The following is a 20,321-nucleotide window of genomic DNA, read 5'->3' as shown; positions in this document are numbered from 1 at the left end:
CAACATGCAGAGAATTGTTTGATTTAGGACAGGGTGAATAGGACAAAGAATTATATTTTATGGTTGAATGACCAGGATTGTAGATGAGTGTTGTTTCATTAGAAAGTAAACACCAAACAATTAAATATCATGTAGAAGACTCTGCACAGCTCTGAGCAGTGCCACAAGGAATCAGGCAGTGCCTACCTGAAAGAAGAGCTTTTCTTTATTGCACTGGCTATATCCAGGATGCATTTTTATAACCTTGTCTCACATTTTTAATATCTGCATGCAATCATATTTCCTACACGTGTATAATATCAACGTCACACACAATTTCATTGCAAATTAAATGTTTCATTAGTTGTACTCAGACTCAGGACAGAAGCATGGTCAGACTGAAATCAGTATTGCAGATCTTCAGGGTTTCCTCTTTCTGTTCCTAAACTTCCTAATGTTAAACCTTTCCAGCAGCTGAAAAAATAATAGGAAATCTACCAGGCATCTACAACCAGGCCCAGTAATCATGTTAGCCACTCAGCTCACATTTGATTATAAGGACTCAGAGGTACCTGTTTCTGAAGTAAACCTTCCCCAAAGCATGTATCAGTGGAACAAGCTGAGCTGCTCAGTCATACTAGCCAGTGTAAAATAAATATAATAGCTGTATGACAGCCTTAAGATCCAACAGCAGGACTTTCCACAGCTGAGTAGATCTCATGACATAACTAATGCTTTTTTTTTTGGAAGCCAGACAGCATTAGGCTGTGTCAAGTCTGGTTGTAAGACCTCAAAAATGACCAACGTCTTCTGGGCAGCACTAATAAAACCTCAGTAGGAGTGCTGGGTTCAGGGCAGGCGCTGCCTCTTATCGATGAAACAGCACGTGCTCAGAAAGGAACAAGAACAACCACACGGCTGGAAAGCACCAACTAGGGAACAAACTTGATGAGGGGATTGGAGCTGTGCCAAGACATGGTAATAGTCTTCAAATACAGAGAAAATAACTGTAAAGGAGAGAAAATTAAACTGTCCTCTAACTACTGTGAATAGCTCACGCAGCACTGTGTTTTAAAATTGAAGTGAGCAAAACATCAAGAAAAATAATCAAACTGTTGAAAAGGATGCCCAGCAAGACTGTGGGATTTCCATCCTTTGAGGTTTTTAAACAAGGGCTAGACAAGTATCTGTCGGAAATGCTGCGGGTATAGCTGGCTCCTGTGTAAGGGGGTAGATCGATGCCTCGAAGTTCTGTGCAGCCTAGATTGGAAACTTCGTAAAATCTTTACATCTATTTCATATTATTCTTATATTCTTTATTAAGAGAATTATTAATTCTCCTAATACAGATTTTTTTATGTTATTGTTTCTATACTTGCAAAGGATTTTGTGATGCCCTTCCAGACTGAAAAGCCCTGAATAAAATAAATAAAACGTTTTCAAGAAAATCAGGAATTCCACAAGCTCCTTATACAGCCTATTCCTTCCATCTAAGCTTTTTCTTAACTTAGATCTTCCTTGCAGCAAATTAAGATGATTATTTTTAATCCTGTCCTTTGCAGTCATGGAGAATGATTTATCATTATTTTCTGTCCTTACAAACCCTTCATGTATTTGAAGACTTTTGTTTCTAAACAGTCTTCTCCCTTCTAGACTAAACAAACCCAATACTTCAACACTTCTTCACAGGTCACACTGTTGAAATCCTCCTAATTTGTAATTTTCTCCACTGGACTATCTCCAATTCATCGATATTCTGCTAAAGGATTGTAATCCCAAACTGGATGTGGTTTTCCAGCTATGACCTTAATAACGCTGAGCAGGGTAAAAGATGCAAGAGAATCATTTGTCATCTAGAACAGCCCTGTAATTTTGAAAGGTATCAACATTTGCGTTTTTATCACTGTTTAAAACAAACCTCTTTCAGTTTACATTCAACTACCATCCCCAAATTGTTTTTTTTAATAGTAGTTTTGTTTCGCTGATGAAAACTGAGACATGAGTATTATTTCCAGAAGTCTAAAATGCATCAATATTTATAAAAGCACTCTGAAATCTATACTGGGAAAAGCAAAGTATTTCTTAGTGGTGTATAAATATTGTGATAGCTATAAATATACCTGTACTCTCAAATGCTTTCAAGTGCATTTATTTTTTACCCTTTTGCAATTAAAAACTGGACCAGAGAGACAGTGGGGAAGATAAAGCTGGTATATGGAAACTTGGGGGAACGCTGCTCCTTTGTGTACATCACGAGCAGTACAAAAGTCTGCATTTCCAGAGACATACAGTCACTGGTCCTGGACTGACTGCTTTTGTTTAGGAAACAAGAAAACATGCTGTAAAAAGCAATAAAAATAGAAAGCAGCTATGCTGCTCTTCTGCTGTGTTCTGGCTCTTTTCATACTCTGCATACAGCCACAAAGCTGATTCAGTCCAGGCTTCTCTGCCTGCCCAGGGCGAGCGAGGCAGCCCTCCACCCGCCCCATGCCGGCAGCACCGCCCTGTCCAACAACACGGGCTCCCAGGGCCAGGCTCCAGCAGAGGCTGCCAGCTCAGAGCAAGCTCCCACGCCATTTGTATCTGATCTTCCTCTGCTGCAAATTTACCAGTTTTCTAGGGGAAGCCACCAACCTGGCAGCGCAACTCAGCACAGTCCCCAGGACCGGCTTTCTCCAGGCAGTGGCTCCACCAGCTAATGGGGGTCAGGGTCTGCAATGGGCAACATCAGTGTCTCCTGCTTGCTGCCTCCCTGGAGGCTCTGCACAGCAAGAAAGGCCACCGCTAAGCAATGGGAGAGGAAAAAGAAGGATTGGGGATGGTCTGGAAAGCAGACCAGTGCATGAGAGAGACAGAGGGGCTGTTGGGCAGGATGGGATGAGCCGGCACAGTTGCAATCCCAGCTGACTTAGACCCCAGTTAGCTAGGGTAGGACTAGGAAAATAACTCCAGTTTTCCAGGACATTTTAGATTACTGCTGCACAAACATGTGTAGGATATTTTGTCCTACTTATGTGTGTGTGCAAGTGCCTGAATAAACTGCTGTGTGCCCAGGGGAACAACTTAGCCTAGGAGCACCGTGGAAAGTCAGCTGGACCCAGCAGAGGTTAAGCTCCAAGCCACAACATGGAGAGAAGCGGGGACCAAAGACCTCCCCATGCCACTGGCCAGGCTGCCCTCCCACACAAACCCCGCCAGATGCGCTGCCGATGTGCCCAGACACGGCAATGTGTTGAAATGCCACGACAGAAGAGGAGGGGGGGGGAAAGGAGTATATGGCTACCTTTGATACTAATCCATCTCACCCAGGACTACTGCTAATACATCCTAAGAATAGAGACAGCTACCAGAGCCAACGTTCAAAGGGAAGAAAAATGGCCAAAATAATTCTGTCTTCTACTAAATACAACAGTTCCCTCCCAAAAATGCAATTCAGGGAACTTTCGGGGAATTGTAAGTAGCGCCACAAAAAACTGTCTCTCTTTTTTCTGGAAATAAGGTTGTCTTCATAATGCAAAATGTTCTAAGTTTGTGACAAAAACCTGTGTCCTTTATAACCATCCATATTACTCCCTACACACAAATGCATTCATATCTACATATCCATATAATGTAACTGCACATCACTGCAACATTACCTGGCTCCTGCCTGAGGACTATCTCATAATTACCCTTATAAACACTTGTTTTGAAATTACAGGGCTAAGGAGCTCCAGGTTTTAAAGAGAAAGGCAATGTTGCACTGCCTGCCTTCAGCATACTACTTTGACTAACCCAGCCTTACATGTTCATAGTTTCCAAGAAAAAAGCCTACATACAATTACATGCAAGAGGTCTGGGGAAAAGGTGGGTGATGTGGAACAAAGAGCACATTTTCAGGAGCTTTGAGAGCTGGTACAGCTTACCAAGATCAATGACATGTTATCCCAGAGGAGCATTGAAAAAAGCCTTTGTAGTTCTGCTCCCCTTCTGTCTGTCTGTATTTTGTATTTCTAAGCAGGCAGTTTGCAGACAGTGTGCACGTGTGTGCAGCCAGCATGCACTGTGCATGCATTTAAGCACACACAGCATCCATGTAACAGAGATTACAGACAAATAAAGTACTGTGCAAAGCTGGGTGGTACAAAGAAATGCATATTTAAATTAGAAGTTAACACAGAGAGAAGGAGTTGAGACAGGAGATGGAGAAATTGTTCCTATGATCTAATCAATAAAATGTCCATCTAGCAGATATTAAAATGGTCTCTAGGCCACAGAGAGCAGCATGTTTTCATTTTGACTAATGCATTTCAAACATAAAGCATTGGGAAATACAGTAAATAACAGATTTTAAAAAAAACATCCCCAAGAACAACAAGAAGTCTAGCTGAAAATAATACATCTGAATCAGCTTTAAATTGGTTTTCAAGAAATAGCCTGACACATGCAACATCAGCCTCTCAAAAAAGAGCTTAATACAAGAGGCAGTACAGAAGCAGATTGAGTGGAAAAGATTTTCTGAGCTGCTGAATTTATAAAAAGGTAAATATCATTACAGGGAAAGGTTCAAGATAAGGAGGAAAAAAAGAGAAGCTTTTCCTCCTACAAGTGAGGGGCAGTGAATTTTTTAGGACTCAGCTTGATATTTCAATAAATAATTATGTTTTTCCAACTGAACAACCAGCTAGACACGGCAAACTGTAATTAACACCAAGAAGCATAATACCATTTGGCATGCTTACACCTTGTTTCTGAACAGGAGGCTGCAAGAACCCCTTAAAAGCTATTCAAAGAAACTTATAATTATAATTATGTGCTAGCGTGATTAGGCTCTTCTAATAATGTCATGCCTATTGAGCACACCCTATTGAAAAGCCCACATAAAAAATGCACAGTTCCACTGATCTGTATGCTTATGTCAGAAGCCCTCATTTGGAGATCTGAGAAATGAAAGAAACATTACTATGGAGATTAAGAAATTTGGTTTAGCACTGTAAAATAATATTATGATTGAATAATATTAGCACCAACTATTAATAAATGTGCCAGCATTTCCCATTAGAAGACACCATATGCGGTTGCTTATAGCTATGCCAAAAGTTTTAAGCTGTGAGAGTGAATCTCATGTTAAAAAATTCTTTGAATACTTTAAGGCTTTGGTGACCTGGAGCAGAACTTTGACTATGGGCAATGAAGTGGGTAACAAATACACGCTTTTGACTGTGCACGAAGGGTCAGAACAACATTAATAAGGTCATAGAGCTGATTACGCATGCAATTATACAGGTGCTAAATATTTTTATTATTATTGCAAATAGCCATTATAATAGAAACTCTCTTTTCCTAATCTTTATTGCAGGAAGCAAAGATATCATCTACAACTTTATGTAAAATAAGCCATAAAAGTGCTCTCAGTCCAATTGCGTGGGTAACTAGCTCTTGTTCATTTTAATTTAGAAGGACTGAAAGGTATAAGCAAGAAATGAAGATGTCTGCTACCTTAGGCCAATTAATCCATGTACTCGAGAATGTATTCTCGAAAGTTAAACACAGCAGTGTGATTGCTGGCGACCCATGACTATACATGGACATGTAGCTTATAGAAGGTGAACAGCATCTGGCTGTTATAATGCAAGCAAGGAAACCTTTGAGGTGCTGAAGTCTGTAATGATCGAGTAGAAATGTATGTCAGCTGCTGTTTGAATGCTTGGGTTAGTGAGCAATTTTTGTAGATAATCACATCTTCTCACACAGCCTGGATGAGTTTTCAGAATGTGGGACAAGTCAGACAAAAGAGCTTTCTTTGTGCCATTCAGCCTCCCTTCCCTTCTCAAACAACCTTGCGCCTCATCTTACAGTCACTCAGCTCCAGATGTACTAATTATTATTATTTCTGGAGTCAAAGTAGAATTTACCACCCCTATTTGGAAAACGTCCTTGGGGCTGGAAAAACCTTCAGACAAAGCAGGAAGGGATATATAATGCTGTATTAAGAAGAAAAGAAATTAATGTCCATAAAGCAAGGCATTACCATTCTCTTCATCTCCTTGGAGACCTGGTGAGCTCCAAGGTGGTTATAAAAGGGCCGGTCAACACCCCAGTGTGGTGGGTTATGGCTGATGGAATTAGCGCGCTGACGGTTCATCTTGGCTATTGTTGCTTTCTCGTCTTTCTGAAATACAAACGAGAGAGAAATGCAGAATAAATTTTGAAACATTTACATGGCAGTCATTCTCCAAGCATCTCTCAGTTCTGATCTCTCACTCCAGAATTTGGCTTTGTGCCTTGACCTTTATGAAGTGGCCGCTGATCAGGAGCAGTACCAGCCCACCATTTCTTTTTCTTCTCATTTTTTAGAACGCTCGCCCCTAAGTGGTGCCCACCATTTTACTCCTTTGCTCGTTTTGAAAAACCACCATAACCTGTGTAAACACAGGGAGCATTCCAAAATGGACACATCTATTTTCTTTTTTAGTAAACTGAATCAAACCGAATAACTTCAGATAGGAAATTGCAGTTCCAAGCTGAGACACTACATAGAGGGTACTCAAAAAAAAAAAGACTGGTGCGTCTGCAAGAGAAACACAAAGTGATCTGGTTGAAGAACAGGAGCCTTGAAGCTCCTTGAAGCTATGGGAATAAAGGACACCTTTCTCTGTAGGTACAAGCAAATCATTTTCCACACTTGCAAGAGCATCTTCCCAGACATGCTAAGGAAAGCATGTAAATCTTGCAAACAACTTAACTGTGGGTCTGTTAAGGGTAATGGCATTGCAGAGTGTGAGAAAATGGTCTCCTCTACTCTAATGCTAGCTGCAAATTTTATCATTGACATTAAGTTTCCTGAAGTCTGGACGAAGTCTTTGGTTCTGTTGTTAGAGCTGGTTTCGAGTCTTGGTTGTAACTGGAGCTTACTGCAAAGTTTGCACAGGATCTGTTGGAAGGGTTTAATTCAAGCTCAATGCCAGTTACAAGAGCACAGAAGTGCAGCATGTAACTAGGCTAAACAACAGGCTGGTTAGTTCCTTATTTTGAATATATTCTTTAGCTAAAAAGACAGGCAGGTTTCCACGTGGAATGTGTTCTGCGAAAAGACAGGACTTTATTGCACAAGATCAAACCCTTTAATCTTCTCTAGCAAGGACTGCACTGGAGACTTGCCCAGTGAGGACTGTGCGATTTACTTGTACTGACTCAGAAGGCAGAGGAGTGGCAGTTATTACATCCTTGCTTAAAAGAGACAAACTCTGGAAACTTTGAAAATTTGGACAGCAGGGATAGCTAAAACTTGGCTGTTTATTACTTGAGAGATTAAACTTTTTCAAGAGAATTGCTGCTTCCATGAGATTACTGAAAAAATTAGACGTAATAGTTAATTTTGGATTTCAGAAAGTGTTCAGATGACTGAATAATTTAAAAAGAAAGCATCAGTTGTTTTAAACTCTAGAATTTTGGTTTAAGTGTTATATGACAATACAGGTAGGTCTGCATCTTTTTTTGCCTGGAATCTGCTTTCCCTACCTATTTATTTTGATTCTCCACTATTCACTGTAACTTGTACCTGTCAGGAGTTGGCAAAATACCTGGTGTTATTTCCATGGTAACCAGAGAGTTAAATGTCAAGTGTTATGCTGCCTTAATTTTTTTTTTTTAAAGAAATTTAAAAAAACCTGCTAAAACTCAGTGCTGGGGAAAGCCGCCCGATTGAGAAGCATGGGAAATCATCATATCTTTTCTTGCAAAGCAGAGACAGCTACGATGACAACATTTCCCATGAGACCACAACCTCACCACACAATCACCAAACGTTCCCAGGAATGTAGTGCTGCAGGCTGCATGGCCACTAGCTGGGAACACAGGTGCCACTTGTGACAGGAGCCCCGTGCCGGACACCCGACTGGCTCCGCGATAGTAAGCAACAGTGGTCACTGCAGCCCCAGGCTGCCAGCAAAGATCTTTTTCCACACAGCCAGGATGGCAAGTGTAGGATGTCAAGGAAACTCAGTGGGAGCAAACCTAAGGGACCTGTCAGCTCCCTGGGATGTTTGCTGGGGAGAACTGTAAGTGTTCCCACATTGCACGCCCCCAGGACAGCAAGTGCCTCCCACATCGCCTCATCCCCGCATGGAACCCACCACTGTTTCATCTGCAAGAGCGGAAAACTCCACCACTTGGCACCAGCTGAATTTCACATGAGCAATCATGACAAAGCCACTGGATAACCTCCAGAAGAGCTGTGTTTTAAATGTTTCTAAAAATACACTACTGTGATGCAACGCTGATGTCCAGATTTGAGTTGGTTTGAGGTTTTGTTTTTTAAAAGTCACTGCTCTTTATGGTCTCTGCCATCATTTGTAGCACTTCCTTGTGTTTTTTCAGTTATGCAATCTTTTTCATAGTTACACTTCTTTCTTCTATGATGTGATGCCAGAAAATTTGTAGGAAATAGTTTCATTATCTCCAAGCAAATATATATTGTTTTCAATAACAGAAGTGACACTGTCAATCCATTTTATTACAACTTAGTGAAGGGTTTTCAACCAAAAGTGATCAAAAAACCAGACGCTGAAACTAATCTGGGGACTTATAAAAGCAAAGCTATTTGGTTACGTTACAAATGCCTTTACATCAACAGATGATAAAAGACACATACAGCAGGTTTCCCCCCATGAGTTAGTAAATTTGGTTAAAATTTGAGAAAAGCCTTAATGCCAAAAATCCAAGCAGACGTACTAACCCCTCTCAGGCAGTGAGTGATCCTTCTACCTGCTGCTAGTGCTGGTGACTCTGAAGCATCACCTGATTAATTTGAAGGGAATAAAAGATCTCAGGTTTATTGACACATCTGGGTTGAGGGTGGGACAAATGGGTAAATACATACTTCTGAGATCGTTTCTGACTATGAGGTCAGGCACCAAAATTTTCCACAGCTACATGAACTCTGGCAGTATTTCCCCCACCCCGTAGAAGGTTTCCACTGGATTGTGAACTATGTTTCAACAATATTTCCAATCAGATTAAAACACATATATACAAGCATAGTGGATTTTTGGTTTCCCACATTACATACTGTGCTGCTATATTATCTTGAACAATAGGACTTTGTTGTTAACATCAGTACTTATTCAAAAACATTTTTTTTAAACCTGATATTTTTAAAAGCTGAGCTAATTTATTTTCTGAAAAATCACTTGTTCAGTGGGTGATGATAATAACAAACTCTAAAAATGAAGAATTAGAAGGATCACAGCTCCTCTGTGGAAATTTATGAGGATCCCTCCTCTGTTTCTTCCTGGCTAAGTGACGGCATAAAGACAACTTGCACACAGGGCTACCTAAGGTATAACAACACTGGAAAGAAGAATAAAGAAAAGGAAGACATGATACCTTTCAGTCCTATTCATTACAGGTACTATGAACAGGAGGCAGGTGCAAAAGTTTCTGACAGCAATAAGTTTTTCAGATTTAAAGTGGCTAAACTCCAGAAAGCTGTTGTGGGAACTTTTCAAATCTGGACTCGCAAAGAGACTGTAAATCTTATTCCCAGAGGTTTTATTGTGTTCCCACCACCAGTTCCCACACACTGAGCTACAGTAATGCTATAGCAAAACTGCAGAAATAGCTGGGATTTTCTTATACTTATCAATTGCATCAAGAATGCCTGTTACTTCTTTAGTGTGTGGTAGGATTTTCCAACATATTGATCACTATCAGAGCAACAAAGCAGTGAAATCTGAGCATGGATCAGCCATTTCAGATTCAGCTACATATTATTCTTTAAATTGTCTTGAAGTCCTATTGACATGTGAATGATATTTCTTGCAGTGCTACATGCTCCAAACCATTGCCTTCATAAATCTACATGAGTGGAACCCTGCCGAGCTGTGATTAAATTTGTTAAAATGAGGAATCATCACATTAGATTGATTGTGTTTTAGGAGAGTCACATGTACAACATTTAAAGGACCATTTTGTTTCTTCAGCTGGATGGAGTTCCAGGACACTATTTAGAAAAGAATGAGAATTGTTTTTCTAGGAGTTATGGCCAAAGCTTTGTTGAGCTGTTTTAAGGCCACCATCAACAATCCTTTCTGAACCTGTTGTATACCTGCTATTGTTAAAAGAAACACCCATGTTTACTGCAATTCAAAGACATTAGAAAAAAATAAACATTTTTTCAGTTTGCCGACTTTGTGCACTCAGCACAGCGTGTTTAGTCAGCAGTACTGTTCATCTGTTGACAGTCACATTTTGTTTCCACTTGTGTTCAAAACAAAGCATTTCCCCAGACTTCTGACAATGTTGAGGACAATAAAACTAGCTGTAAACCTAATGTGCTGTTAAAATCCTATTCACCTTAAGGTCGTTAACCCAATCCTCCAAACACATACTTTTCCACCCTTCTTTAAGGGTGTAAAGCTTTTATCAGTGATGAAAAGTGATGAAGAGTAGTTGTGATGGTTCTGTGCGTTAGTGCAGCACCTGATCTCAAAGAAGACCAGAAAGTTGCCAACAACCACCAAGTGACATGCTCTTCTAGAAACTCAGGCAGCACAAGAACTGGGACTACTGGATACTACAACAATAATTAAACTGAGTACGGTAAGAATAGCAGGGATGTGATAGGATAGCAGTAATGACTGGGACAAACGTGTTTTGAATAAAATGCAGAAGGACAGATATAAAAGTTGTGGAGGTGGAGGTACAGAGCTGTGCATTAGGAACTGCAGGGTAAACTTAAAAAAACAAAGGTATAACAAGAATAAAACAATCACTCTGAGTAATGCTGGGTAGTTCACTACAATGCCTCGGGGTTAAGTTTAAGCATCAGTAAAGATCTGAGAAATAGTATTAGTAATTCTAGCTGATAATTTGCTGTTTATCTGGAAACACAGACTTTCAGATAAAGAATGAAGATGCAAAGCCAGTAATGGAGGAAAGGCAAAGATCTCTTTGGAGATTTCCTGTATTCATTTCATGCTAAGGTATTAAGTCCATTAGAAACACATATCCAAATGAATGAGAAAAATACTGAATAAGGACAGAAGTCACCTTGTGTAAGTCAACGTGTATCTTGCAAGGATAACAGACACTTAAAAAATGTACGTTACTCTAGAATTGAAGGAACAGATTATTTCTCTTCAGATAATCACTGCTGCCACAGTAGAGGCAAAAGGGAAGAAGGGATCATAAACGTAGGGTTATAAACGGAAAACATGACTAAGCTGGAAGCAAAACTTAAGAGTGATGTGCTGAAGTCAGAAGGACAACCTCCATCCCAGATCTGTGCAAAACTGCCAACTGCATTTTCAGTTCTGGTAACAGATACTTTTAATAACTATTTAGTCAAGGATCATGACACAGAACTTGTAGAGCAGCAAATGCTGGGCTTGGATTAACAGCCTTGAGAGCATCCAAGTTTTTCTAAACAGAAAAAATACAGTAGCTCCTCACTGGCCTTGTTTTTTCCACAGAGCATTTGACAGAGTACTATGGTGGAGACTAATAGCTAAGACAGACGGGGAATACGAAGCTGGGCAAAGAGCAGGTTTCCAATGAAATGGCAAGAGATGGTTTTGAATGAGGAAGTATTAGGCTGGATGAAAGTTACTAGCAGAGTTACTCAATGATCAGTCTTGGGGCAGATTTTGTTTCATTGTTTTCTTATCACATCTGGCTCCAAGTGTAGCAATGACAAGCTTTGCTAATGAGAGAAGCAGAGGTAGTATTTGATAGTTAAGAAAAAAAGGAGTATTAGCACCTGACATTTGAGGACTGACATAGTAGAAATGGGACCTGAGACATTCAAGTGTACAAAATGCATGACCATTGACTTAGAGATTACAGTCAGAAACTTCACTTAATTATCAGGAATCATGTTAGTTCATCACAGAATAAATATCAGACACCAAGATAATGCAACTGTGCAAAAGGTAAAGGTTTCCTTTGATGATCACGAAAATGAAGAGCTTGCTGTGAGAGCTTGTGCTTGTCTCTTCTTTGTTGTGAGAAGACATTAGAAGAGTTTGTCTTAGGAGAAAAAAGGCTGAGGGGGAGAGAGGGGATACAGATGCTGTCTGACAGCAGACACCAGACAACCAGAGCAACCAGGGACCTGAGCAACCAGGTTTTAGAGCAGCCCACTGTTAGCACTAATGGGAGGAAACAAACCACAGCAAAAGATTCAACAGACCTTTATGGTGGAGCCTGCTAATTTTATGACAAGAATTACTTTATATATATAAACTTGTATATATGTATATGTGTGTGTATATATATAGGTTCACATTACAATGAAATGCATGGCACCCTTTGTATCTCACACAGTTAAGACTGTTTTATATTTTAATTATCAAAACACTAGCTTAAGGAATTGAAAGCAAACACAAGGAAAACAAATTTGGAACTTTGGATCTATGCTTTCAAAAAAACCCACAAAACCTTTTATCTAGGGGAACATAACACTGCAATAATAAAGTCACTCCTGCACTGCTCTGGGGTATCTGAGCACTGCCTTCTTCACAGGCAAGTGCTCACCCACATGAGCAGCAACATCACAAGACAGGGCAAACAGAAAGGTGAAAGTGGATCTGGAGGTAAAGATGAGGAGAGAGAAACCTAAAAGTCTGGATTTTACAACTTTGCAGTTTATTCTCTTTCAATAGAAAGCAACTCTTCTGTGTACCAGATAGAAAACAAGGACTACATTTTTAGCTCTAGGGATGTTATCTGAAGGCTGAATGATCAGAACCTAGCTTTTTTCCCCAAAAAACTCAATTAAATATATTCCAGTTAACAGCATCCTTAACAAGGAAGAAAACTTATTTTCAACGAAGGAGCTAGTCTGAGTTCCTAGAACAAAAATATTAGATAAATGTTCCTTCTATTTACTCTGTGCCAAAGAAAAGGCATTAACATGATGAAAAGTCAAATAAACAAAAAAAGACAGGAAATTCAAAATTATGGCTCCCCATGGCAACGGTAAGCAGAAAGGGTATGGAACAGATGCCGTTACATTTCACACATTCATTGTAACTCCTGGTATTGTTGGGTTTCAACGGCTGTGGGACTGATGGACCAGGTATTCAGATAATTCAAGTCTGCCTGTGTGAACTGAGGAGTAGCTCAGGCAAACAGTTACTTGGGTCAACTATGCATCTGCTCTCAGGTCAATGCAAATCCTGTGGCTTGTGTGTGAGGATAGCAGGAACCCAGGCACGACTCACAGGATCCCATTACTAAGTTAGGTGAACATTTTACGGCCATTACTGGAACAGACTGAACTGAAAACCTGGCTAAATACATTACAAGAAGTCATTAAAATCAAGCAGAAATGGAAGGAAAAAGTGAAGTGCTAGAACTTTGCCTAGCATCAGGCAAAATATTCAAGACTGACTGAGCTGACTATGGGAGAAAGCTTTTCTCACTTCTGATCTTCATATTATGTGAAAATGAGTTTTTAAAGAGGGAGAGAACTTTAAACTATTGACAAAGGGATAGAAAATGGCTATGGGAGCAAGAAAGCTGCAGTAGTATGGGCAAATCAGGAGCCCCTCAAATTCTAAACACTAATATCCATGACCTTGGGTAGCAGTTCCTTTATGTTTCAATTTAGCACAATAATTGCATAGGTCATATGCTTGTCCCAATTCTTAGCTACTCTGGGATGCAGCACTTTAAAGCAGCATTATAGCAGTGCCTAGAGACTTCAGCTAAGGGTTACATTGTGTAACAGAGCTGCAATAAATACATATAAAGCAGTGAAAGAATGGAGGGGGGAACCCATTTTATTTTACCATGGAAAATCAAGGCACAAAGATGCAAGTTCCTCAAAATCTAAGTCTCGAATGGAATCCACATCTCTCCCGAGTCTCTGTCCAATCTCCTAGTCAAAAGACAGCCCTGTGTTCAAAAATGAAGTCAAGTCCCAAGTGCTTTTGTCTCTGTTTTTGAGTTTTTTGTCTACACTGGCCAGGAGCAGAATCCTGATCTTAGGTCTTCCTCTTCTCTCCAGAGAAACCTTCAGTTCTCCACAAGAACATTCAGACAACTTGGTGAGTGCATGATTTAAGAAGTCAATAGAGCTTCTCTACCCCAGAAGATGGGGCCTGACCATAAGGGTATTTTGGTTTATGTTCTTAAATCTACCCAGCAAAGAAGAAGTGGCTTAGGTATAAACATCAGCTGGCCCACTGACAGGAAGCGATGCTCAGGAAACAATAATCTTGCACAGCAAGCTCTAATCCTCTTTTGAAAATTGACAATTGTTAATGAGATTTATCTTATGAGCAGATAGAAACCAAAACATCAGCTTCTCTCTTTAGCAAATGATAAGGGATTTTCTTGGAGATTTTTTACACAATATCCATTAAGGAGATTTGAGGCTTCCATTCTCTCAGGAAATGAGGCAATGGTAGCAAAGTATTTCTGTATAGGTGTTATAGTTATTCAAATCAACCATGCTATTGGAACATGTCACAAACATTAATTCATCTAATCTCATGGTAGTCATATTTACAGCTGTGGGAAGGTTTAATTGGTCTTAGATTCAGAAATATTTGAATTATTTTCAATTCAGGCCAATCTTTATATGCTTGCTCGTACTGTGAATAGCAAAGTAGTGTCTATACTGCAGAAATTGCTTAGACAAATATTACTGGCTAGGCTCAATTAGATGATTAAAAAGGTCCTTTTCTATTATTACAGTCTACCATTATTCAAAAGAACACAAACTAGTGATAACAGAACTATTTTCTGTTATTGGCAGTGTCACAAAAAGAAGATATGGCTGAAATCCACTTGAGTTTGACTTGACTCAAGTTCAAGTCAGTAATGCCCTAATAGCCTTATTTTGTGCAGCCTGACCTGTGTCATAGCAGTAGGTATGATCTCATCCCACTGTCACAGTGATCATCCATCATTACAGTGGGCCAGATTTTTGCATCTTCAGAAACAGAGTCTGAAAAGTAATGATAAGAACTGCTCTAATCTTTATGTTCATGGCAATATGGTGAGCAGGTTGACAAAAAAAACACCTCTGTAATCTGACAGAGAAGAGATCTTCGTGGTTTAAATCTATTGCTTTAAGAACTTGTACAAGTATCAAATTTAATTGAAAAAATACATATTTATATTAACAACATTCTTCAAAACTATTTTGAAAACAACTCAGGACAGTTTCTTTGATAGAAACCTTATGCAGAAGGTGGCTACACTCCCTTTTATGCATGCAAAAGTTCAGGAAGAGGAGAGAGAGGAATTTTTGTCACTGAAGGTCAGGTAGTCAACTCGCTCATCTATAAAGGCTGGTGTTCACTCTACTTTGGTGTGTTGGAGACCATCTAGTTATTAAAAGTATCTAGACCCACATTACTTTGTTTGGTCTTACCCGTTTCTGGCTGCACCGTACAATCAAGAAGGTCTCAATACTGTGCTCTTTCAGATAAGCGTTGCGTTCCCCTCCAAAGCCCAGCTCCACCTCATAGTCTCCATTGAGATAGTTCAGGGTTGCTTTTGTTATGTGGATGCGCCTTGAATGAGACAAAAGACAAGCCAGTTTTGTAGGCTCTGAAAAGTTACCACCTAAAAAGCCAGTTCCTGTCCGTGACAGCTTCCATGTACTGGAACAAACAAGCAATAAAAACCAGTTTATTTAGCCATGCCACTACTCTTACAGATGTAGTACGAGAGTTTCATCCATTTCAAAGGAAGCAGGCCAGGAGGCATCTTCTTAAAGAGAGAGGTGTTCACGTTAAGCATCCATTTACATGTAACATATATACATATAACATCCATTTATATCCTTAGATATAAAGCATTCATTCTTTTATTCACTTTGCTCTAACACACAGCAGATGTATTTTTTTGGCAAATACAGGCCCTTCACAAGGACATGTCTACTCAGTGGACACGTGTAATATATACTGTAGCATGTATCTTTTTTGTTGTATCACATTAATCACTGTGGTACAAGAGTACTTTGTAGAGGTATCCTATCAAGTACCATAGTCTTACGCTTTCTTCCAGAGCAGAGAAAACATGGAAAGGCACATAGAAAAATTATCTCACAGAGTCAACTTGGCAGCAACTCAGTCTTCAGTTGATCCATACAGTGGTAAAACATGAACCAATTCTGCTCTCTTACAGGAACGTTTCAAAACAAAAGGCTGGTCTGAAACAATGCTTCATGCAATATCCATCGATAGCTGGGATGCTCTCCAGCAAACGCTGTTAACATACGGTCACATCTCTTTGTAATCAGGACCAGCTCTGCTAGTGTTCGCACAGACCCTCTCATTTCTGTTTTATCTATCAGCTTTGTTTCACGGAGAAGGAATTCAGTTCTTACCACAAAAGGATATGCCCATCTTGGGATTTTGTAGACTTTCTGTGACCAAAGATATGTAGACATGGAACAAAATAATCTTGCTAACATTTGTACATATTTAAAACACTACACCCACAATTCATTTTACAGCAGACATACAAACTCTCTGAACTTCTGTCCTCCATTTCCCCACCTCACTGTGACACCGGAGCACAAGCCTTATGAGGAGCGGCTGAGGGAACTGGGGTTGTTTAGCCTGGAGAAGAGGAGGCTGAGGGGAGACCTCATCGCGCTCTACAACTACCTGAAAGGAGGTTGTAGCGAGGTGGGTGTTGGTCTCTTCTGCCAAGTAACTAGCGATAGGACGAGAGGAAATGGCCTCAAGTTGCACCAAGGGAGGTTTAGATTGAACATTAGGAGAAATTTCTTTACTGAAAGAGTGGTCAGGCCTTGGAACAGGCTGCCCAGGGAAGTGGTGGAGTCACCATCCCTGGAGGTATTTAAAAGACGTGTAGATGAGGCCCTTAGGGACATGGTGTAGTGGGCATGGTGTGTTGGGTTGACGGTTGGACACGATGATCTTAGAGGTCTTTTCCAACCTGTATGATTCTATGATTCTATGATTCTATGTCAGACACAAAACAACACACGGATTAACACGACAGCTTTGATGAAGCAACTTACCCAGCTTTGCCCCCTGCTTCCATGTGGTTGGCTAACGTAACGTCGTTGGACCACACATCAAACTGCCACTTCCTAAGGCCCAAGACCCCGCAGTGAACTCTCCCACTGTGGATTCCAACCCTCATGTTGACATTTACTCCCGTCACCTCCCGGACTAGTCTGAAAAGAGATACGGGAAAAAAGGACATCGCTAAGAACTGCATGGTTGCAGTTGGTGGCACAAACTTGCACCCAGAACACAAAAATCCATATTGACCCATAAATTATTCATGCATGCACATGGTGCTGCTCATCCACATCAACAGGACAACAAAACAAAACCAGACCAGCTGTACTGCTTTTGGATGGCCTGGCTGGCCAAGCAGAGTACTAATTAGAAAAGGGAGCCCTTGGAGTAAATCCATGTACTCTGAACTCATGGTCAAGTTGAGAACTCATAAAAAAAAATCTTTGGGGCAGTAAAAGGAATAAAGTGCTGGTCTCTGATTTCCATACCAAAGCTGGACATAACCTGCCAGCACTCAGCCTCATTAAGAGTAATAGCATGTTGCAAAGGGAAAAAGGAAATTATTTCAGAGATCTTAATTTGTCTGTATGGCATCAAGCACCAACTTTTCCACAAATGAAATATGATATGTGTGTGAAATATCCCATTGCAGTTGGAAAGCTTGAACGGGGCTTACAGCTGCAGTCAGAGCAGCAAAACCAGAGAACCACATCTATTGCAGTCACTCCAATCAGACAGCTACAAATACTCAAGCTCTGATTTTAATGAGGTTTTGGATGCTCTGCTTACTCCCAAAATGACTGCTGGAATACTTTGTGGGTTTTGCCCTTTTAGGGCAAAAGTTAACTTCAAGAGCTGTTCACATGGAAAATATATTTAGGAATGTGGGTAAGGGAAAGTCTTGATGAGGCCATCAGAACAACTCTGCTTCTCGTTATTGTTGATCACATCATTCCCAGAATGTCCATGTTTCACAGGCAAATTCACCTACATCACACAGCACAGTCCTTTCCTTGGAGTTGTTAGTTCCTTGCAGCATGAAGTTGTACTTTATACCTATCAGATTTCATCCTCTTTGGTTTTCAGGTTCAACTAGTCCTTTCTAGATAACATCCTCTGGACAGGTAAGTCCTCCCAACTTCCTAACATCAACACAGATCTAATATTTATGCTTTAGTTATTAATGAAAATGAATGATTAAAGATAGACCAACTCTGGACTCTAGTTCACTCCTCACAGTGTAACATGCCCCTTAAAAGACTGTTCAAGATGACTTCTTGTTGAAACAGCTCCTACCCTCTTACAGTTCCTTTTTCCTTACAAGCCCTATCCTGTGTTTCACTAGCTACTCACTGAAGTGACATTCATTAAGTTTATTAACAAGCAGCAGAGATTCTCTAGCAGGGAAGGAAAGCTGCATATGGGTAAGGTGCCACAGGCTTACGAACTGAAAGAGCTCCAACCACAACACTTGGGAAAGCAACAGGAACTGGGGTAATGAAAATGCAGCTGCAGCCATAACCCTTGCGAGGACAACAGCAGCTGCAATGTGGGAGGGAGGAAGAACATGCTGCATGAGTGCTACAAACCCTACTGCACCCTCTGCCAAGCCACGTTACTGACACAAGACCAGGGAACTTCTCCCAGTAGAGTCGCCGATGAGAAGGTGACTTTCTCCAGACTTTGCAGCAAACAAATGAGTTTGGTTAACCTTTACAGACAAATGAAATATCCTTTGTTACCTTCCTTTTGTTTTAGTTCATTTATACCAGCAGTAGTGAATATAATTCTACCTTTCCGATCTGGGGTAACACTCCCTGCTGTTATTGTGCACAGATTAAATCAGCCTAAGGGCAGGGCCCAGTGTTGGTGAAGCCTGCAATCAAATGTTCAGTAGCTATTTGTTACCTGCAATCAAATGTTCAGTAGCTATTGGTTACCTTAATTGTGAAACCTCTTATCTTGATCCTTAGGGGAGGAGGAGGTGTGGGGGGAAGCAGGGGTAGTGAGAACAGAATCACCTTCCAGACTTATTAAGAGATAAGATTGTTAAATGCATTCATCATACATCAAGTGGGAAACAAGTTTTAAAGGCTGCTGAAGAGCTATTTGTAAACAAACATTGAGTGCACTTCAGCTCCATGTTTATTTCGAGGTAAGGTGGGCTGCAGTTAATCAATGAAGTCTAGACATCCTGGTGTTACTCAGCCTTGTGAGGGATTACACAGCAACGTGTCAAGGTCTCTGGATTTCATCAGGCCAACTACTGCAGAAAGTGAGACTTTTCTGGGCAATGTACACAGTATCTTCTTTGTAGGGCTGGTGGCTAAGAATTGCTGCTTCTTGTGTTTGACAAGACACTATGTCACCTGGCACTTAGTTGTACTTCACGTGGAAGAAATAGCATCCTTTCAAGGGCTACTGAAAACTAGTTACTTGAAACTCCTTTTATTTTGCATTTTGCTTACAAACCCCAAAAGGAGACTGGTGCAAAGCAACAGAGTTTAAAACCAGGAAAGTAAAGCTAGGAAGTCCTGACAGTCTACACTGTATACAAAGCAAGGGAATGCTGCTGCGTACCGCTCTTTGGATGGGATCCGCTGGGTGAAAACACTGCTTTTCAAACTATGTATCTATGTTACGAAAATTAGGCTGAAAAGTGTGGGTGTGTATTCATGTCCTTGCAGAAATTCAAATGGAAGGATGTACTGCATCAAGCTCAGCAAATAGGTAGCTTTAGTTTTTATCAAGATGAAGTGGAAACTCCATCAATTTACTGAACGGGATGAGAGGACAACTGCATAGAGAACTTCTACTTCTCTGTTGGTACCACTGATACTTTAGAAGATGCTTTCACAAAATAAAAAACTAGAAGAGAAGGGAAAAAGAAGCAGAGTGTCTGTGCAGCAGGGACGGTGTAGACATTAAGGTCAGCCCAGTTACCATCCCAAACTGACTGAACTTTGTGCCTAAACTTGCACACACTCAAGACGACCAAATAAATCTTCCCTCCCTGAATTCTGAAAGAATTGGCCTGTGGAAGATCATGTCCGATGTAAACAATATGCAACATTGTCTGCAATCCTCCAAGTAATATAACTAGATATCAGTCTCATATTTGTTACTCTCTAAAGACAGGAATGATCTGGACAAACACAGGATTGCCAGTCTGACCTCAGGAGCAGGCAAAGCTTCAGAACAGATTTTAAAAGAAAAAAATAAAGATGGGGAAGTAAGTGGAAATAAAGGAAAAAGCACCACGGATCTGTCCCACTCTACGCCAGACCAACTTTATGGTTTTCTTCAATAATTAGTTTAACTAAAGTAAGAAAGTCTTGAATCTGA

At 40.4% G+C, this 20,321-nt stretch overlaps 1 protein-coding gene across 1 annotated transcript in view; it reads right to left on the bottom strand.

Annotated features, from left to right (window-relative positions):
- Positions 1–20,321, bottom strand: part of ADCY5 (adenylate cyclase 5) — a gene marked incomplete at its 5' end in the record, with an annotated part of 230,089 nt that overhangs the window by 40,139 nt on the left and 169,629 nt on the right. The window contains 3 exons of the mRNA XM_075153889.1: positions 5,990–6,130; positions 15,347–15,488; positions 16,970–17,128. Coding sequence (XP_075009990.1) covers positions 5,990–6,130; positions 15,347–15,488; positions 16,970–17,128 — 442 coding nt within the window. The remainder of the gene's footprint in view (positions 1–5,989; positions 6,131–15,346; positions 15,489–16,969; positions 17,129–20,321) is intronic.

The sequence above is a fragment of the Calonectris borealis genome, chromosome 6 (genome assembly GCF_964195595.1).
Source record: "Calonectris borealis chromosome 6, bCalBor7.hap1.2, whole genome shotgun sequence".
NCBI classification, from domain to species: Eukaryota; Metazoa; Chordata; class Aves; order Procellariiformes; family Procellariidae; genus Calonectris; species Calonectris borealis.
This window is presented reverse-complemented; position numbering and strand designations above follow the sequence as displayed.